This window comes from Podarcis pityusensis (genome assembly GCF_964106645.2).
Source record: "Podarcis pityusensis genome assembly, chromosome: 14".
In the NCBI taxonomy this organism is placed as follows: Eukaryota; Metazoa; Chordata; class Lepidosauria; order Squamata; family Lacertidae; genus Podarcis; species Podarcis pityusensis.
The window spans coordinates 2,696,071-2,717,992 of record NC_138039.1 but is presented as its reverse complement, the minus strand read 5'-3'; the positions used below and the strand labels follow the sequence as shown (position 1 = coordinate 2,717,992).

Sequence of the window (21,922 nt, the reverse complement as noted above, 5' to 3'; positions counted from 1 at the left end):
CACTAGACACATTCCAGAAGGAGAAAAGAAGCTTAGACACAAGAATCAAGGCTGTGTGGACACAGCAGTTTAGAATGGATTGAGTGCTTCCTCCTTGAGTACATTTTTCGTGTCACCCACATGGCATTGTCCTCATCCAAGTAGCAACCTGCTCTTCCCACCCATTTATTTCAAGTTGCCCAACTGTGGACATACTGAAGCACGTTGTGGGGGCAGTTTGATTTGGTTTTTTGACATGAGTTGTGATGTTTTGCTGGGTGCTGGAACTGAGGGAGGGTGGGGAACTACTCACTGAGGAGAGGGGACGGCAGCACACAGTGTGACTTCATCCCACCATTCCCCACCCACTAGAGTGGACGGGACACACATAGACTACATTCACACAACAGTTTATAGCTTTGGAAGTCATTGCAGAGAAGGCTGTATTCAAGTCATCACCCCCCCCCCACACACACACCTTCAATGGCAACCTAAGAAGAACTCTCCTGCTGCAGATTATAACAGCCTGACTGGCACATAGGGGAGGAGGTGCTCCTGCAGGTATTTGGGGCCCAAGTCATTTAGGGCTCCAAACACCAAGGTGAGCACCTTGAATTCGGCTCCCAAGCAAAGAGGCATCCAGCCTTGCTCCTTCAGAACAGGCTCCATGCTCATCCTGATGCCCCAGCCGGTACCCAAGGCTGCAGTGTGGCAGGTATTAACATTTTTGTGCTTTCAAGTCATCTCTTTATACCCATTCCTCACTGAAAGGCCAGACTCCAACACAGCACCTACCTGTGGGAAATGTTAACACAACTACATCAGCGGGTTATGCATCTGAATTATTCACAGGGAAATTCAAACAAAGATCCTTTGGGGGGGGACACTTACCTAGACTCCATTCACCTTCCTCTTCCACGGGGGTGGGTGGGAGGTTAAATTGAACACAAATAAATTAATCCAATCTGAAAGGTCAGAAGATTTTCACTCCTGTTGCTTTGCTGTCCATGGATGAGGCATTGGTCAACAGAGGTTTGGCCTGGTGAATTTATTTTCCCCAGGAGTGATTTGAAAGAGTGATTGGCCCAGAGGCCCCAGGTGAAGACAAGCTGGGCGGAATGAGCTACTGCTTACAATCCGCTAAACTCACCTCTTTCCTCCATCCTAATGTAATTAGTGAGGTAGTCTCCAGCCTCTTGGTAATTTCCCAATTGCGCTGTAAGATTCCCCCCCCCCCCTTCTTGGTGCCCACTTATCAAGCTTAAAGTCTAATTACACTTATCTGTGCTGAAAATTGGCCATTATCGCTCCTTAAATTCCCACTAATTGTAAGAAATACTTCCTTAGCAAATGGCTAGATAATTTTCACTGGTAATCTAGACAGGATAAGCTCCACTGCTCCACTGCCTTCCTCTTTTCTTGTTAATACATTTAACACTCTTGTCTTATTTTTTATCCCCCCCCCCGCCCCCCATCTGGATGGCTCTGTTCCAGGGGTGAGCAAAGTGGTGACCGTGGGTATCAATGGGAATTGGCAGCGGTGGCTGAAAGTCAGAGACCTCACCAAGGGCATGACCTACTTGTTCCGAGTACAAGCCAAGACCATCACCTATGGGCCAGAGCTGCAAGCCAACATCACAGCTGGGCCAGCAGAGGGTAAGTGAGACACGAGGAACGTGCCAAGGCGAGGGAGGCAAGAGGCGGGGAGACCAAACAGAGCCCACTGCATTAACGCAGCACCCAGCAGCAAGGAAAGGTGTTCAAAAGGCATTTTCAAGCCAGGGGAAAGTTAAGCGGCAAGGCATGATTTCATGTCCTCCTTCACAGACAGTGGCAATGTCCAGGTGTCTCTACATAAGAGGCCTCAGCCCACAGACTAGTTGAGAGGGGACCCTACTGCATGGGGTCATTTTCCCCAAACTACACCCAACTGACAATCGGGTCCTCACTCTACTGTGGCTTTTGGATTCATCCCTCCCTCCCCCCCAAAAAAACCCTGAATTCCACAACCTGTATAAATCAGGCAAATTTGCATATTTTGCATTAATACTGGGTTATTCTTATTATTTTTGCATATTCTGGCACTGCTACTAACAAAGATGGCAGACCTAAGTAGGGCTCTGAATCCCTGCCACTGAAAATTGGGGGGGGGGGGGGACTTAACAAATAAATCCCCCAGCTTTCTGGCTCCTGGCTCCTCAACAGTTATCCTGCGCATTCAATCAAATCTTTGTAGCTGTAAAGGCTTGGAAATGACCTGGCCCCTTTTTCTAAGGGAGTCTGAGTTTCTCAGGAGGCCATTTGGCAGAGATGGGCAGTGGCCTTCATGACACACCGGTCCAGGCTCCACAGTGCAGTTGTCTTCCCACAGTGAACACAGGGTTGTCCTGTCTGCTCATGGCATGACCCAGCCTGGGTGGTGCAGAGCCTGTTAATGGGAGAGTCGAGAACAGAGGAGCTGCACCAGGTAACTCTCTTCTCGAAAGAGGCATCTGTTTGCCAGAGGCTTCCTGATTTTTCATCTCTCCAAAGTGACTGGACCACATGGTGGAAATGGCTGTTCCTTTCACCCTGCCTCATGCTTGTTCTTTCCATTTCACCCCTCCCTATAGGCTCTCCAGGTTCCCCTCAGCATGTGCTGGTTTCAAAAACAGCCTCTGGACTGACTTTGTACTGGACTGAGGGAGTACCAGGAAGCCGACCCACGACTGGCTACATCATAGAAACCAGACCATCAGGTAGGCCACAGAAATGGAGAAAGAGAGTGTGCAGATCATCTGATCCCTAAAAAACATGGTCTGGGGTGGGGTGGGGGCACGGAAGATGGGAGCGGGGAAAGTTGGGGAGGGGGTAATATCTTATCACATTTTGACAAGCTCCAAAACATTGACAAATGGATGATTTCTCCTTTCACACTTGACCCCACATGTTCTCTGGGGTGAGATTTAGGGCTTCTTGTGCCACTGCTTTCCCTCAGAGAAAGCCGCTCTTTAGCATTCAGTCGGAACAACCGGAAATTCAGGTTTTCTCCAGATTGATGTCTGCTCCAATTTAGCACCAAAGAGTGAGTTTCCCTGGGGAAAGGAACAGGGCAAGGGGGAAACCCCTCAGCCCTGTGCTTTTCGGCACATGGCTATTGGCATTGTGGACGAGCCCTCACTTTGGCCTGCCTCCTGCTAGGAGAACGGCACCTTAGCTGCGACCATTTGGAATAGCTCTTCTCCTGGCTTGGAGCCACGATTCCTTCTTGCTCAGGGCAGATTCTCCTGAGTTGCAAGGGAGGCTAAGTGCCAGCCCTGACTTGCAGGTCTTTAGGTGACCTAACCCAGGAAGAAGGAACCTCGTGGATAAAAGGTTTCTCATTGGCTACCAGCCTTGGTGAGTCTGCTCTGTCTCCATAGTTGGAGACAGCAATGCTTCTGAATGCCAGTGGCTGGAAACCACAGGAGGGAGTGGGCTTTTGTGTTCGGATCCTGCATGTGGGTTTCCCATGGAGGCATCTGGTTGGCCACTGTGAGAACAGGATGCTGGACTAGATGGGCCATTGGCGGATCTGGCATGGTTCTTCTTGTGTTCTCCTTGCTCAGTTTTCAATCATTTCAACAAGATTGGCAAAGGAGAAGGTTCTGCTGGACCAGAGTCCAGGCCACCCATGAGGCGAGGCAGTTGCCTCAGGCAGCAGATGTGGCCTCCTCTGCTGCCTCTTCTGTGCCTACCTGCCCTCCTTGCTGCCCTCCACCTTCTCCATGCACAGCTATGATGGTGGGCAGAAATAGAGGCATTTTCTGTTTAGCCCAAAGCGACAAAACGTCCTGGGCTGGGCCTTCCATCATCTGCAAAGTCTTGGCAGCTTCCTCTGGCCTCCCTGGGTCATATCCATTGTTCAACGCTGTATCCATTCTCTGTGCCAGACCTGCTGGTATGTCGTGCGTTGTCTCACTTGGAGACAGTTGAGAGAGTCCTTCCAGTGAGGTTCTCAGTTACATTAGCACAGCTTTGTGCAGCCTGGACCCACTCCACTGCATCTGCAAACAGATTGGGCGAGGAGTGCATAGAAAGAGAGAGCCCCTCGCTGGGCCTAACAACTGAGTCTCTTAATTCTCCACAGATTATTTTAATCCCGTTCATGCCACCATAATAAACGAACGAGGCTGTTTGTGTGCTGGGATTCCTATTCTTCCTTTCAGGCAGAATCTGCAGAGAGCGTGAAATGCAATCCAGGCAAGGGGAGGATAATAATTGGATCTCTGGCTTATTTCACACATGCTTCAGCTTCATTAAAACGTTCTGCATCTCGCTCAGTTATGCCCCTCCTGCGCTTTTGTGTAGAGTTTCTCTCTCTCTCTCTCCGAGTTCAGAGCTCAGCCGGAGAGAAGAGGCAACAGTTCCCCTCCCTGAGTCACTGCTCTACAACTAACGCTGGAGATTATGCTGCACCTTTGCTGCATCTTTGCTCCTGGACAGCGATGTGTTGCCCTGAGCGGGAGGCAAATGGCTGACCCAGACCAGCTCTCTTTGTGTATAAAACCCCAGAGGGGGGAAGGACCTCTGTGTTTGTGCAACCACAATCAAGGCGTCTTAATAGGCAAATGAAAAGCGTGAGCACTTTGTCAATATTTAAACAACTTACCATTACCTTAGGGTTCCACATCTCAGCTGTCATCTATTATAGGCCTCATTACCCTAAACGTTAAATGCTGCATTCTTTCTTTTCTTCCTCCTCCCAACTGCTGCTGTAGCTCTCAGCCAGGGAACTGAAAATGCACTGCGAAACCATGCTGGGTGTTACCTCCAGTTGCTTCTACCTGACAAGCGTTCAGTGTTTTTCCCACTATCAAAGGGGTCCTTTACCATACTATTTTTTTAAAAGAAAGCCCTCAAGCTATGCCTGTTTGTTTGTTTGTTTGTTTGTTTGTTTGAGCTCACCCAACTCCAGAGAATCTGGCTGGGCAAGCATATTTTAAAAGACAGAAAACAAACAGATGAAGGTGTTTTGTTTTGTTTTTTTAAAAAAAACAAAGCCTCAAACTGAGGTCTGATGCCTCCACCAGAAATTTTTCCTGCTACTGATCACCAGCCAGCCAAGTAAGAAAACCTTACAGCTGGGGCAGAAGGGGCAATACAGGGCCAGGTGCAGCCCCCTGAGAAGTACCAGCTGCTCCTGCCCCAGATTGCTGGACCTGCTCAAACAGCTAGAAGGCGCAGGATCAGAACAGCAAGCAATTCTTTACTACCAGTTTCCAGCAGTGAAAGGTGCCAGTCTCTGATTGCCAACCCAGAAGTAAGGGAATATCAGAGGATCATAGAAGTGTAGAGTTGAAAGGGACTCAAACCCCTGCAGTGTGGGGTATTGTTGGCTGTGACAACAGGACCAAGAGGTATCGATCCATTGTGGAGGTGGCTAAGGAACCCAGCCAGCAGCCTTCCATTCCGCCCAATGGTTTGATGACCATGACCTGCTACAGCTTTAAAAAAATGCCCTGGCTTTGGTGAGGCTCCAGTGAAGTAGCAACCAAGAGTGCCTGTTGGCACAATCCCCCTATTGCATTGCTTCCACTTATTCCATCTCAGATGTGGATGCAAACCAGCAAGAGCCAGTCAAATGCAAAGTCTCTGCCTCTCTGCCTCATCCCTGTGCCACAACGGCCACCCCCCACCATCCCTGCCTTGTCCCACCCTCTGGCAGCACGTCAACAGTTTGCCAGCCTTCGCTTGGCATCTGGTCTGTGCCATAAACTCAGCCTTTCCTCCTTAAAAACAAATTAACCCCGGTTCTTGTCGGGCCCTTCTGGGGCGGCAGGGGGAGCGACATTTACAGCACAGTCTCTCCGACCCCAAAAAGCAGGGCAGGGAAATCCCTGGTGGTGCGTGTGCAAGAGAGGGCTCTCCAGCCGTCCCCATCTCCTGCTCCAGCCTGGCAGGCATCTGTTAGTGGCCTGCACGCCATCAGGTCTAGGAGCCTCTGTGGGTTGACTGGCAGTTTGCTTCAGCCCAGAGCACCTGACTAATTGTCCGTGAAATCGCGCTCTTGTGTCGGGGCCGCGTCTGTTCTAACACCTGCAGCTCGCGCGGTGCCTGCCGCTCACCCCCTCCGAAGGATTAAAAAAGCACACAGTGCAGGAGTGCTTCTGAGGCGCCGGAAAAAGAGCGTGATAACTCCCAAAGAGCCTGCGGGATCAGGGCGGTTGGCCAACTAATCCAGCACCCTCTTTTTGCTGTGGCCAAGCAGATGCCTCAGTGCAAAACCCACAAACCCACTCTTCCTTCCTATGGTTTCCAGCAACTGGTATTCAGAAGCATCACGGCATGGAAGCAGAGCACATCCATCCTGGCTGGTAGCCAGGGGTAGCCTTCTTCCACCCCCAGGAATTTGTCTAATCCTCTTTTAAAGGCATCCAAGCTGGTGGCCATCCTGGGGGGAATGAGATCCGTCATTGCGTGAAAAAGTCACTTCTTTTGTTCCTCCTGCATCTTCCAAACTCCAGCATCTCTGAATGCCCACAAGTTCTAATGTTAGGAGACAGGGAGGAAAACGCTTCTCCATCCACCCTTCCCTGCCGGGCGTCATTTTATGAACTTCTATCATGGAAACTGTAGAGTTGGAAGGGACCACGAGGATCATCTAGTCTGACCCCCTGAAATGCAGGAATCTTTCGTCCAACATGGGGCTCAAACTTAGGACCCTGAGATTAAGAGTCTCATGCTCTGCTGTCGGAGCTATTCCATACAAGGCACGTTGGCTGGGAATCAAACCCGGGTCAACTGCTTGGAAGGCACCTATGCTCACCACTATGCCACTAACGCTTGTGTCACTTCTTGCTCACTTTTCTATAAATGAAAAAGTCCCAAATGCTGCAAGCTTTCCTCACAGGGGAGTTGCTTCACCCCCTCGACCCCTTGGCTGCTCTTTTCTGAATTTTTTTCCAGCTCTGCTTTGTCCTTTCTGTAGTGAGGCCAGGTGGGAGTCATTATTGCCTTCTCTGGCAATGCCTGCACCTGCTTCAGGATCTGGTAGGAGGTTTAAAGTGTTTTGGCGCAAGATGTGTCTTCCCTCTGACCACCGCCCCCACCCCTTTGTAGGCAACTTGGATGGGCTTAGGAAGCAGCGAGGGATTCATAATAACAGGATTCTTTCCCTCTACCCTGCCCCCACCAGGAAGAAATTTCCCTTTTATGGTCTTTACATTTCCCCCTTCTCTTGCAAAAATGTGTCTACAGCCTAAGCAAAGTTAGGGAAAGGACAGGTGTTTCAAAAAGCCCATGGCAAGCTGTCCTCTCATAACCCCACAGCCAGCTGCATTGCATCTCACAGTACATTACCCAAGAACTGGGGGGGGGGGGGGGCAGCTGGGCCGGGGACTCTGTGTGAGAGGCATAGGAAGCGTATTTTCTCCCTGCTTAATCATAAGCAGCCCTTTATCAGGTTTTTGCATTCTAGGGTTCCCTTATCAAGTGTTGGGGAAGGGGGTGCATTGCTTGCAGCCCACAAGTGATCTCTCTGGAATGAAAAATGCAGCCCAACCTCCAGGTCCTATTAACCAAATGGCCTCCCCCCCCCCCAATGCGTTGTTTTCTGACACTTTCAAGCAAACATTTTGAAGGCAGGAAGCTCGTTGCAATGGCTTTTGGTTACAGAAAGCCTTAGCACATTGTGATTAGAGTGTTCCCCTTTAGCCTCAAAAGAAAAGCTGGTGTTTTGGGCATCCATCTATCTCGAGAGGCAATGGAGTGTGCCTCCAGGGGTGAAGTCAAATTGCTGCATTAGCAGAACTGAAGTGACTTCCCCGCGGTGCAAGCCTGGGCAGTGTGGATGGAGGTCCTGGGTTGCCAGACAACAAGACCCCAGACCTCCCTCTCAGCCTCTCTGATTTGGTCCAAAGGAAAGCAGAGCAATATGCTTGGCACCAGTTTGGCAGTCAGAGCCCAACAACATCTGGAGGGCCTAAGGTTGAAGAAGGCTGAGTAGCAGGGCTAAGAGAGACCCCTCCCCAAGTCCTTGGGAAGCAGCTCCCATTCAGATTAGACAACACAGTGGGCTAGAGATGGGCCTGCAGTATAAGGCAGGCTGCTGATTCAAAGGAAGAAGAGCTGCTATTCTGCATAAAAAGGAGACAGCCCAAAGCACATCCTTGGCATCTCCAGCTGAAGGGATCTCTGGTGGTGGGAAGCACCATTCTCTGAGGTCCAGGCTACTGAGCTAGGAGGAAGCATCATATGATTGGGGAAGGGCCATAGCTCAGTGGTAGAGCATCTGCCTCACTTGCAGGAGGTCCCTGCTTCAATCCCCAGTAACTCAGGTAGGGCTTGGAGAGACTTCCTGTCTCAAACCATAGTGGGGATGCTGCCAGTCAGTGAAGACAATGCTGAGCCAGATGGACCAATGGCCTGACTCAGCGTGAGGCTTCCTGTGGGTATATAGGCTGTCTAGGACAGACCCAGACTCTTACAAGTAGGGAAACCTCAGCAGGATGACACTCTAAATGCCTGTGCACACAACTTTTTTTGAGAGAAACCTGCAAGAATAGCAGCTCCAGGTCAAGAAAAAGGCCAACTAGCAAGCAGAACTGGTAGATCTTCTCCAGGTAATTGGATTCTCCACCCCCACCTCCATTGTGGACCAAGTGGCTGTTGTAATACCCAGGTAATCATGGCAGAAAGCCCTAATTTAGCAAAAGCAGGTATTCCCAGTCACTTCACTAATGGGATCCTCCAATGGGATCTTGCCTTTATAGAGGGAAGCCACCACCCAGACAGCCCTCAAATTGAAATTCTCAGTATTTACTAACACAGACAGCCTGTTCTATTACACGGATGTGGTGCAGAATGAAATGAAGCTTTTATTTGTTTTTATGTACTGCAAGCTACCTTCTCGGTTGCTGTGTATCTGCCCTCTGACTTTAAATAAAAGTCTAGGCTTTCCTTATTACATTGTAGGATTATTGTTGTTGTTTTTTTGTTTTTGTTTTAAAGGAAATGTCTTATTTTCCCCTGCCTTGCACACAGTTCCTTTATGGAAAAAAATCGTACCGTTTAGGCTCTTAGAAACCAGTTTTGTGGGCATTGAATGCCTCTTCTGTATAGTAATTCAAGCAGGTTCAGGAAAGAGCAGCTCAGTTGATCAAGGGGATGAAGCAACTCCTCTTTGAGGAAAAGTTGCAGCCTTTGAAACTTTTTAGTTTAGGGAAAAGGCAAGCGAGGAGTGATGGGATAGAAGCTTATAAAATTACGCAGGACATGGAGAAAGCGGTAGAGAAAAGTTCTTCTCCCTCATAACACTAAAACTCATGGGCATCCGGTGAAGATTCAAGACAGCAGAAAGAAAGTCCTTCTTCATGCAGCACATAGTTAAACTATGGAACTCTCTGCCACAGGAGGCAGTTGGCCATCAAATTGGATGGCTTGAAAAGAGGATTGGACAGATTCATGGAGGAGGGGGCCATCAAAAGCTAGTAGGGGCTTTGGCTATGCTTTGCCTCCATAGGCAGTATTGCTTCTGGAATACCAATGACTGGAAGCCATGCGAGGAATGCTCCTGTGCCTGGATCCTGCTTGTGGGTTTCCCACAGGCGCATGGTGGGCCACTGTGAGAACAGGATGCTGGACTAGATGGGCCATTGAGCTGATCCAACAGGTTCTTCTCCTGTTCTTAGGTTCTCTTGAAGCAAGAATTCCATAAACCAGTTATGCTTTCGTCCCATGAAGCTGAATGTTGGAAGTTTCAGGACAGATTTAAAAGGACTTGTTCACAAAGCGCGTAGTTGAACCGTGGACCCCACAGGAGGCAGTGAAGACCACCCACCTGGATTAGGCAAATTCATGGAGGAGAGGGCTATTGATGGCTACTAGCTTCCCCCCATCTCCTCCAACCTGACCCTTCTAGCTGGAGGTGCCAAGGAATGAACCTGGAGTCTTGGCAAGTGCAAAGGATGGGCTCCACATCATGTGCTGTGTTCCCTCATCAGTTAGGAACACCTGATACTGGCATATTTCAGCGTGCAGTTGGAAGGCCACTTGCGCGACTGCACACAATGGGATTTCCTACCCTTGCACATAGGTTATCCTTGTGAACTCTGGGAGTGGAGCTCATCGGTGGCCAGCACTCACGCCATGTTTCTGTGAAAGGTCCAGGAATGCTCCCCCAAACCCCTTTCCTTGCTTCTTTTCTAGACGAAGGGTTGTGGGACCTGTTTGTGAAGGACATTCCCCGCGGCGCCACGTCTTATACAGTAGGCCTGGACAGGCTGAAGCAGGGAGTGAGCTATGAATTCCGGGTGGTGGCTGTGAACGAGTTTGGATACGGAGAACCCAGCGCTCCTTCCACTGCAGTATCAGGTGGGTAAACTGTGCCAGTGCCTCACCGGGGACTTGGGCAAAGTCTGGTTATTGTGGGTGGTCAACATCTAGCGACTCCTCCCATTGTAGGATTTGGTCATGGAATCACAGAACTGCCGAGCTAGAAGGAACCCAAAGCCCCCTGCAATGTACTAGTCCACTAGTGACTGTTTGAATTGGAGCACAGCTGGGGCCTTTTTTTAATCTGGGAAGGGGGCTCACTGCAACAGGAGAAGCTGCAGCAGTATAAACTTGCACTCTCACATGTAAACATGCAGTCGTGCCCGTTCTGTGTGGCTCTATTTCATGAGCCAACACCATTCAGGGCCAGGGATCTTTTCAAAGTGTAAAGGTGACAGCACCTCGCAATTCAGAGAGCAGGGGTCAATGCTGCATTAATGCAAAAGCATTAAAGCCCAATTTTCTAAAACAGGGCAGGATACATGGGAGACATGCACCCAGTTTGTGTTTCCCAGAGGAAAGGCAGGATATGAATGTTTTAATCAAACTATTCTTATGCCACATTCACACCACTTTGAACAGTCTCAATATTCCACCAAAGTATCCCTGGGAACAGTAGTTTGTTAAGTGTGCTGAGAGGTATTAGGTGACCCCTATTCCCCTCACATAGCTGCAGTTCCAGAGTGGTTTAATGATCGATTCCTCTTCCCAGGTAACTCTGGGAGCTGTTGCTCTGTAGAGAGGTAGGGGGTCTCCTAACAACTCTTAATATCCTCAACAAACTACAGTTCCCATTATTATTATCATCTTTTTAGAAAGCCATGGTAGTTTAAAATGGCATGATTCTGCTCTAGGTGTACAGTGCAGATGGGACCTTGAATGTTCCAGCATTCAGCTTGCAGCTTCATTGATAACCTGCTCTTCCTCCATGGAACTACTCAGAGTAACTTATCTTGCCCCCCTCCACTGTACACCTATAGCAGTATCATACCACTTTAAACTATCATGGCTTTGCCCACATGGGAACTGTACCGTATTTTTCGCTCTATAACACGCACCAGACCATTACACGCACGTAGTTTTTAGAGGAGGAAAACAAGAAAAAAAATATTCTAAACGAAATAATGGATATATGATTTTTGTGGTTCATGCTGTGGCCACAGACATGTGATCTGACAGTGAGTTTGGAGTAGCCCAATGCAAAAATCCTGAGGATCCATGTGGATTCATGCTTTGTAACCACGGAGGAGGGAAGGAAGGGGAACCATGGATCCTCTGCTCACGACTGCAGCAGATCCCCCCCCCCCGCCACCCGCAGGCATTCGCTCCATAACACGCACAGACATTTCCCCTTACTTTCTAGGAGGAAAAAAGTGAGTGTTATGGTGCAAAAAATAAGGTAATTTGTTAAGCGCATTAACATCTTGGCTGTGAGTCCTAGAATATCTTCTCTCTGCCTTGCCGGCCTTTTCCACCTAGCCTGGACTGACTCCAGCTACAAAAACTGGCTCTTGGGTTGGAGGGCTGCTTGGGGGGGGGGCGTTTGTTGGGTGGTGGGTTTCTGCTGGTGGTTTTCTGTATCTTTTAAAAAAATGTTGTTGTGATTTATGTGGCAATTGTTCAGTTTGGTTGCATATTTTTAAGCGTTTTAATTATTTTTATGACTACTTTTGTTACGTTGTAGTTATGTATTTTTTTTATGTTGTACGTCACCTTGAGCACGGGTTGCGCAAATAAAATTATGTATGTATGTGCGTATTCAGAGATCACCAGTCCCTTCACAGAGCTGCAGTTTCCAGAGGGTTTGATTGTGAAACCACTGGGAACCGTGGCACTGGCGAGGAGGGGTCTCCAAACAACGCTCAGCACCCTTAAACTACAGCTCCCAGAATACTTGGAGGGGGGGATGGCTTTTTAAAATGATATCATTGTGCTTTAAATGTACATGGCCTTCCTCCCCTGGCCCAACTTCCCTGCCACTGCTCAGCTGCCAAAACTGCTTTGAATGAAAGAACATGGCTCAGAGTTCAAGTGCAGTGGTACCTTGGTTCTCAAACGCCTTGGTGCTCAAACAACTTGGAACCCAAACACTGCAAACCCAGAAGTAAGTGTTCCGGTTTATAAACTCTTTTCGGAAGCCGAACATGCTCCGATTTGAGTGCCACACTTCCTTTTTGAGTGTTATGCTGAGGTCTGTCTGTTTTTGCTATTTATTTTGCTGCTTTTTTGTTTTTGTGACTGTTTGATTGATTGTGTGACTGCAGGACATTGTTTATTGCTTTCCTTTTTTGGATCAATGGTCTCATTAGATAATAAAATTCATGTTAAATTGCTGTTTTAGGGCTTGTTTTTAAAAGTCTGCAATGGATTAATCCATTTTGCATTACTTTCTATGGGAAAGCATGCCTTGGTTTTGGAGCACTTTGGTTTTGGAGCGGACTTCCGGAACAGATTATGTTTGAGAACCAAGGTACCACTGTAATGCTAGGCCCACAATGTGGTGTAATAAGATCTGACTGTCCGTGATGCAACTTCTGGAAAGAAGATTAACGGGGGCAATAGACGGGTTGCATCTGAACAGTAGGACACAGTGAGGAGACCAAATTTGGCCTCCAAACTGCAGGTGGCCTACCCAAATGCTTGGAAAAGAATCCAGATACAGTGCTTCAGGATGAGAACAGAAATCGTGCTCCGGCAGCGCGGCGGCAGCAGGAGGCCCCATTAGCTAAAGTGGAGCTTCATGTTAAGAACAGTTTCAGGTTAAGAACGGACCTCCGGAACGAATTAAGTACTTAACCCGAGATACAGTGGTACTTAATTCATTCCGGAGGTCCGCGCCGCCAGAGCACGATTTCTGTTCTCATCCTGAAGCAAAGTTCTTAGCCCGAGGTAATATTTCTGGGTTAGCGGAGCATATGTAACCCGAGGTACCACTGTACATAGATTTGTGTTTTGCCGGGGGGAAACACAACTTCCTATAGGCAGCATCAACCGGTGGCCTCCTGCAGGTTTAGAAGCCTTGCTAGACCCAGCATTCAGAGATCTCCCTGTGCTTACTGAAAGTCTCTTTCTGGCTTCAGGGAGGCATTTTTCAGATCACTTCTGCTGCTTCAGCAAAAGCTGAGAAGAAGAAAAAACCTTTTTATTTTTAAAATAATAATAAATCTTTTCATGGTTCAAAAGTTTGGTTCCTGAGGGGGGATTCGGATAGTTCTGCAAGCCTCGCACTACTCTCTCTTTTTCTTTTCCCTTAAAAAAGAAAAGAAAAGAAATTTCTCTTGCCATCATTTTTCTCTGCTCCTGGTGTGAGATGCCCAAACACCGTTGAGCAGAAGGAGAATCAAAAGTGGGAGCCAAACGCCCCCATCATCGCAGTTACCTTCCCTGCCCCTGCTCTGGCCCTGCATAGCTGAACCCCAACTCTCCCCCCCCCCCCAGAAGGAGAGCAGCTCCTATTTCAGATCCCCACAAGGGCAGCGGTGGCGCAGGGACAGAGGCTCCAGCCCATTCAAAGGGACACTTTATTTATTTACTATTTAATGCATTTATAACCCACATTTCTCCCAAAGTTGGGATTCAAGGCGGCTTCCAACATTTTAAAACATCATTATAAGATACAAAGTAGTACAACAGATTGGTTTAAAACTGTAGTTAAAATACCGGTACATCAAAGCACAATTTAGTACCAGCATTGAAATCCAGTTTGTCCTGAGAGCAGCCCAGTGGCCAGCTTCACCTGCCCCTTAGTTTCCAAAGGCCTGCTGGCATAAGGATGACAGAGAAGGTGCCAGACTGACCTCACTTTAGAGGGAATCCCACCATCGCAAAGTAGCCACAGAAGAGGCTCTTCCTCTCTCGTGTCACCATCAATGGTGCATCTGATGGGACCGAGAGAAGGTGCTCACCTGAGAATCTCAGGACCTGGTCAGGTTCATTTAGGGAGATGCAATATTTCCCGTAGCCTGGACGCAAGTCATACTTTGCAAAGTGCCGCAACTCCTTCCTCTGGGGTGGCTCTGTTGCCTCCCAGGGATAGGTGCAACTCCTTGCAAGTAAACAGCATATTTATGTGATCTCCGCTTGAGTGGAACTATTTAACCATCCACTTCCTTGTGATGCCCTAATGCCTGCTTCAGATCGGCCACAGGGGAGAATATCATTTTCTGTTGGGAGCTCCAGGAATAAAGGATGCAGAGCACTACAGGCTCCTGCCACTCAAGCCGAGTGTGATTAATTAAACCCGTTCTCAGACTTGCCTGTGGTTTGCCTTGCCACAGCGGAGCTCAGCCAGTGCTGCTTGGATGCTGCTCTGGTCCTTGTCAGATTCGCAGCAGATAATCTTTCTGAGTGGCAGGGGAAATGGGAAATGTGGCTGTCCGCGCTTCCCGTTATTCATGCTTGTTGTTGCCCAAAGCAGAACCTAAGAGATGTGCAAACTGCCTCTGCGCACAGGGAGTGGGAACAAGCAATAATAAAAATAATGGCTTCAGATCCTGGTTCATTTTCAAGGGAAACTCTGGCTTCTCCAAAATTGGAAACTTTTGCTATTCACCTTTGATATGCCTGACCTGAGCCATTGTCACCTTTGGAGAAATCTTGATCACAAAATCAATAATGAAAGGAATAGAAGTTCTGGATGGGATGAGTTAAGCTGGGCAAATGATTAAGATTATTTTGTTCCAAGGTTGATTCCTAAACAGGTTGTTTGTCTTCCCCTCGCCTCCCCACCCTGCCGATCTCCTTGCTTGCAGCTCATACAGAATCTCCTTTCTATGAGGAATGGTGGTTCCTGCTCGTGATGGCTCTCTGCAGCCTCATTCTCATCTTGATGGTGGTGTTTGCCCTGATCCTGCATGGCCAGACCAAGAAATACCGGAACTGCAACACAGGTGAGATGGCCTCTCAGTGCTACCGGGCATCCTGCCCTTCTGCCTGTGACTTACAGGCCCCAAAAGAATACTATGTAGTAGAAACAGAGACTACAATACAGTCGTACCTTGGTTCTTAAACACCTTGGTACTCGTACGTTTTGGCTCCCAAACGCTGCAAACCCAAAAGTGAGTGTTCGGGTTTGCAGGTACTTTTTGGAAGCCGAACGTCCGACACGGCTTCCGATTGAGTGCAGGAAGCTCCTGCAGCCAATCGGAAGCCACACCTTGGTTTCCTAACATTTTCAGAAGTCGAATGGATTCCATTCCAGAACCAAGGTATGACTGTATTATGAACATAACAACGTAACAAAAAAAATTTCTCCCCGTAGAAAGCTGCAGGGAGACAATGCACTGCACCCTCACCCGGATAATGGATACAAATTTAGAATCCGTTTCCCATGGATAGAAAACTAGTGCATCAGAGAGAAAGGTTCTCACTCAGCCCTTTGCTGTGCTGATCTGCTAGTTGCAGTGAATTTTTAAAACAAGAGAGCTTCAAAAGATGAAATTCCCCCCCACCTGCTGCCTGAAATGGTGCTGTCCATTTTGCTAGCTCACGTTACCATATGTATAGGAGACCCTTCCTAACCTGGGTGCTTTCCAAAAAGAACCAGGGGCACCTACATTTCAAAATGCATAGAGAAAACAAGGGGAGAGTCTTGCTAAAAGCTTAACGTGATTTTGAACAACACCGCTGTGATCTCTGCTTTTCCCAAAAATCTCTGCTCTTGCTGAAATGTGTCGTCACCTGAGTGCATATGGAATTTGTCATGTGATAAAATGCTAATATCTGTTTGCATCACCATATGCCTGACCATTCTGGGCATTCAGTGGAAAAATATGTTTGTGTCTGGGTTGTCCTGTCCTGGCTGTGGGGCTCGCTGTTGCCCGGCTGCTGCGGGATTGCATGTCTCTTGGTAACTTTTGTTCCCCATTGTGATTTCCTTACCCTTTGGGCTTTTAAAGCACCCTTTGCAATGCCAGCAAAAGTCACCTCTTCTTTTCTCCCTCCTCCTCTCTTTAAACCTGGCCTCTTGGCCTTTCACAAGGGGTGCTTATATATGGATTGCTCAGCCCCTGAATCCTGCGTCAGGAACTTCTCAAATCAGTTTCCCTCCCGTTTTCCTCCTGAGATGTCCAAGTCTTTCCAGCTGCTGCCAGTTGTGTGTGATGCTTCAGTAACCTGCACGGACCTGTGAAATATGCATTAGTTTTAAGAGCCAGGGGTTTCCTGGAACTTCTAGCGTGCAGGTGGAGGAAGTCACTGTGTCCTGGGCTCTGTGGTGCTGCACCGCTAATAAAAGATTTGGGGCAAGGCAATGGGAAGAGGGAGTATTAGGGACTGGCTAAGGAAAGCCATCTTTTCTTTTCTGAAGACTCAGCGATTCAATGCTCAAAGAAAGGATTTATATATCCCCCACCTTCCCCCAGTATAAATTCACTTCTAACAAGTGTTAGTAAATCAGGTTTTATTCCCCTGGGATTTGAAATGTATGAATGCCATGGCATTTTACTGAGCTAATGCTATTACAGGCTTCTATGCACAGTGCATAGACAAATCTCTCATCTCCTTCCTTGTGCTCTCCATCTGGAGGATGCACATGAAAAGGCAGCTCCGTCCTCCACCTTTCTGCCAAGCCTTAATGCAGCATCACAGCTGAAGTCTGGGATCAAATAGCTGCCTGTTGTAGCAGAGGAGATTTATGGCTGGCCTAGGGGTGGGGTGGGAGGAGAGCATGCTCATTAAATGAGCTCTCGCTGTGTGTGTGTGTGTGTGTCTCTCTCTCTCTCTCTCTCTCTCTCTCTCTCTCTCTCTCTCTCCTCTCAGAGTCCTGTGGGGTTACACAGCTGGGGCAGCAAGGCCCTTGAGTTGCAGGGCACACAACAGATGCTATATATTGGAGAATCGCGCTGCCTATGTGCTCAGAGATTGCTATATGTGCTCAGAGGGTCATCGTGCTGGGGAGATCTAGGTCATATCCCCGCTCGGCTATGGAGGTCGCTGGGCCAGTTGCCATCTCTCAGCCTAACCTATCTCACAGGGCAGTTGTGAGGATAAAGGGAGGGACAGGAATGTCCTCCGAGTTCCCTCCATGAAGCTGAAATGTATCAATAACAAGTAACTAAATGCAAAGCTAACCCCCCTGCCTTAATTCAGGATGCCCGAGCAACAGGTGACCCTCTAAGTCAAAAGCAAGTCACCCGCCATGTATGGTGGTCAGCCAGGGGCTAAATAAACATCCTGTTTTTCCTGCCTGCCCTGGTCTGCAAAATGAGAGTGGGGTGGATGGGTTGTTGAGCCCCTGGCAGGTGGACTACACTCATCTAGATGGGTTGCCAGCTGTGCAGAGATGCCCTTGGTTTGGGCATATAGCCCTCTGGCTACTAACCCTTGTGGAATACAAGCACTGAATTCTGTTCTGGATTCTGCATTTTAAAGCCTGAGCAAATTGCACGTTGGGTGTAAGATCTGTTTACCGTTTAGTAAACCCAGAATATATTTCCTCATGCTTCTCTAGCTTCTGGCACTCTTCTTTAAGAGCTGATTTTTTGGAAATGCTATCCTGTCCCTATAGCTCATGATGTGGCCTCTTCTATGAAGATAGTGGAGCAATGATTCTGTTCTCAGTGAGCGCTCTGGGCAGCACTAGAAGCTGGAATATGTCTAGCTCACAACTCGCAGGGATGCAACTGTGCAAACCAATACAGCCTTCCTTGTGTGCAAGTAAATTTCTTCGAGCAAACAGACATAGAACTGTGCTGTTGTCCTGGGCAAGCCCACACTCTTCTGAACTGGAGCAAATAGCAATCGCGGAAAATGCCATTGCCACTTGTTCCAATTCAGCAGTTAAACATAGGCTTTCCTGGGGAAAGTGCCAGGACAAATAAAACTAAACAAAAACAAAAACACTTGGGCACAGACCTGGAAAGCCAGGACCTGTGCTTAGAAATGTGGGTGTGGATGAGCCCTTAACCAGGAAAAGAGACAGAATGCGATGTAGCAGCAAACTAGGTGGTACTGTAGACAGTAACACTTCAGACCAAAGATGGTGAATACCTTTAAAAATGCTCCCTGCAAATAAACAAACATGAGCATACAAGGGAGAAAAGTTACAGCCCAGCCCACTCCCTCCTGTGCTAATTTTCTTCTTACAGTGAGTTTATGCAAAGGAATATTCAGGAATATAACCCTGCATTCTGAAGGGGCGTTGATCCCTTCTGCCACCTCAGGTTGCTATTAAGTCTTCTCATTCTGTTGCATGCAGGCCAGACGTTGGGTGCCACTGAGCTGAGTCAAAGGTGTTTCTCAGTAAACAATGGCAGGAGCAGGCTCCAGAGCTGTAATCCTAAACATACTTCCTCAGGAATAAATCCCACTGAAATCAATGGAGCTTTACTTTCAAGATAACTTGAATGAGATTCGGGGGCTGTGTAACTTGAAAGCCTCTCTTGTGCTCTCGGGGTGCACAGGTGAGATGAGCTGTTTAAGCCTGAGAGCACTTAATCTGGCTCTTTGCTTTAAATTTTGCTCCAGGCATCTATGCCTGATGGCGAAACCTGTATGTGATTACAAATCTTGCTTACCATCAGAGCCCCAGAACCCCCTTCGGGGGGGGGGGGGAACGCCTTACAAAAGAAGGAATTGCAAATTGCTGGTGTTGTCCTAATGAAATGTGACATTGTAGGTCAGGAGTTGCCAACCTTTTTGGACTAGTGCATTTTGGGAGCATTCTGGGAGTCCCAGTCACAAAATGCCTAAATTAGAAAATAACAATGCAAAATTAGAAAGACAACCTTATGCTTGCTGTGAGATGTCAACGATGTTCTGCCAGCCCTGGTTACGGAAATATCACACACAGAGAGATGCACGGATGTTGCTGTCTAATAACAACAGGGAGCAATCCTCAGTACTGGGGAAAATGTAGCCCCACCTCTCAGGTTTCACAGAAATTGCCCAACTGCACTGACTGCCTGTCACTTTTCGGGCCCAATTCAAAGCATTGGTTTTGACCTATAAAGCTGTAAACAGCTCAGGACCGCAATACACCAAGGACCGCCTCTCCTCATATAAATCAGCCCAGACCCTGTGATCATCATCTGAGGCTCTTATTAGTGTGCCTCCTCTACAAGAGGTCTGGAGAGCATCAACATGAGAACAGGCCTTTTCTGTGGTGGCCCCCATTTGTGGAATGCTTTCCTCAGGGAAGCTCGCCTGGTGCCTTCATATCTTTAGGCACCAAGCAAAAGTATTACTCTTCACCCAGGACTTTGGCTGTTAAACAATCTATGGGCTTTAAACTATGTTAGTATGTTATGTATTTTTGTGTTTTTATATTGTAAACCACCCTGTGATCCTTGGATGAAGGGCGGTATAGACATTTAATAATTAATCATAATAAGAAAAGGTACCTGCACATTTTGCTCTGTGACTTTCTTTCCAGAAGGGCTAGAGATCTGCTTTTTTAAAAATAAAAAAAAGCTCAAAAGTTTGGGGCACTTCCCCAGGAAGCCCACTGGAAACTTTTAACAGGCAGCATTGCGCCCGTGGGCACCAGGTTGGTGAGCCCTTTTGTAGAAATTATTTGTGAAAACATGGATGAAAAATTGCCTCGTTGGTAGTACTCCAATAATGAGGGAAGCATAGCAAATTCCTGTGACAAACTGTCTTGTCTTCATAGCAAAGACCTTGTTAAAAGGAAGTATGATTGTCTGAAAATGCCGGTTCTCTCCCTGTCTTCATGCAGAGCCAGGGCAGGAACTTTGCCTGCGCTCATTCTGTCGCCGTTTGTCCCCAGGAAAAAGTATTTCCAATGTGGAAGAATCTGTCACTCTGGATAATGGGGGGTTTACGGCCCTTGAGCTCAACAGCCGGCACCTCAACGTCAAAAACACTTTTTCCAAGAAGAATGGGACGAGGTAAGGCAGCTCTGAGCCCCACGCGGCCTGGACCCATGGCTCTCAGCATCCGGCCAAGCACAGGCGCTCTGGAGAAGGGCTGTAGGCAGGATGAGACCCTTGCCATCAAGGAGTGTGTTTTATATGCTTATTTATTCCAGTTTGGAACCCACGCCAGACTCAGGGCTAGGGGCATATCGCTGCATATTTAAAAACGCACACATAAAATATCCCCTTGAAACAAAACATGAAGAGGTAAAAACTTACAAACCCTCCAAGTGTCCCTGTTTTCCAGGGACAGTTCCAGATTTACAGAAGCTATCCCAGTTTCTGATTTGATTCTGGAATGTCCCGCTTTTCCTTAGGACGTCCCTATTTTCATCAGAGAAATTTTGGAGGGTATGGAGTTATGCGACTCCCAAGCCAAGGAGATAAGTCACTATACAACCTTTAGAAGACATCTGAAGGCAGTCCTAGATAGGGATGGGTTTTTTTAGTGTTTTATTATTATTATTTATATGCTGGAAGCAGCCCAGCATGGCTGGGGCAACCCAGTCAGGTGAATGGGGTACTATTATTATTATTATTATTATTATTATTATTATTTAGGACGTTCCTATTTTCATCGAAGAAACGTTGGGAGGTATGAACTTACACCTTCCAGATCTTTCATTCCTGCCTACACACTTTACCCAGCTTAGCCCCCACCCCTGCAAAAAGAAAAGAAAAATTCAGCCAAATTAGACATAACGCTTCTGAAAGATGCTCCCTGGGCACAGTAAATTCAACAGCTGTGGTGCAGGCAGCTCTTTTGCTTGAGCATGGATTGGGGTGGGGGAAGCTAGTACAAAACTCAGTCTCCCCCTCGGCAATGAGAAGCTCAGCGCAGTCTTTGGGAAGCAAGTTTTCCTTAAGATGAAAGAGCACCAGAGAGATCAATGGTGTCTTCGGAGTGATCTATTAGTTACCAGTGTTTTAGGCTGAGCAAGTATTACAGGTGCGCAGAAGCCAGCCCAGACTGTGCTGGTCCGAAATGAAATCCTAAAGCAACCCCAAAGCCACATCCAAAATGGTTTTCTTCGCACAGACACACATCCTCCCCCCTCAGCCCAGATAGGCCAGTTTCTGCTCCACCGTGTTGGGTGCAACCTTGATTCTGGGTCCTTGGAGCAGCCAAATGACTGTTGATGTGCCAGTGCCCCTTATTAAGGATTGGGCCATGCTAAGCCTCAAGGAAGGAAGACAGCATGACAACCCACATCATGTAGGCTGAGCTGTCATAAGCATCAAAGTCCCTCCATCTGCTCTGTGAGTCTGTGGCTGAATTAACCCAGCCGGTCTACCACCCCGATAATTGCATAGAAGGACATGGATCACCATTCTTCCAAATTTGTGATATGGTCATGCAACAGCGCTTGAAAACTTTGGTTATATAACACGCATGTGTTACAGGCAGTGCCGGATTTATGTATAAGCTAACCAAGCTATAGCTTAGGGCCTCACACTCTTAGGGGCCCCCAAAAAATGTAAAGGAAAAAAGCCTGGATGTACATTTCTAAAATATAAGATAAAAAAACAAATAAAATAAAACGTACATACAGCAACAGTGTTTTGTGTTGTGCATGGACCTATTAGGTCCATAAATTACCAAATATCATATATTCAACACAAAAAACAGCGACAATTTGTTGTTGACAAAGGACAGTTGGACATATAAAGGGCCCCATTACCTTCAGTAGCTTAGGGCCTCATCAAACCTAAATTCGGCCCTGGTTACAGGGTAAGAAGCAATAATACACATGTGCTTCTGTTGACTTGCCTCC

At 47.7% G+C, this 21,922-nt stretch overlaps 1 protein-coding gene across 7 annotated transcripts in view; it reads left to right on the top strand.

The window, feature by feature from the left end:
• SDK1 (sidekick cell adhesion molecule 1) overlaps window positions 1-21,922 on the top strand; it is a 566,813-nt gene that overhangs the window by 532,936 nt on the left and 11,955 nt on the right. For 5 of the 7 annotated variants that reach the window (XM_080980906.1, XM_080980905.1, XM_080980908.1 and 2 more), the window contains 5 exons: window positions 1,474-1,635; window positions 2,592-2,717; window positions 10,147-10,311; window positions 15,024-15,161; window positions 19,949-20,120. In XM_080980906.1, coding sequence (XP_080837032.1) covers window positions 1,474-1,635; window positions 2,592-2,717; window positions 10,147-10,311; window positions 15,024-15,161; window positions 19,949-20,120 — 763 coding nt within the window. The remainder of the gene's footprint in view (window positions 1-1,473; window positions 1,636-2,591; window positions 2,718-10,146; window positions 10,312-15,023; window positions 15,162-19,948; window positions 20,121-21,922) is intronic. The other 2 variants (XM_080980909.1, XM_080980907.1) reach the window with 1 other exon arrangement.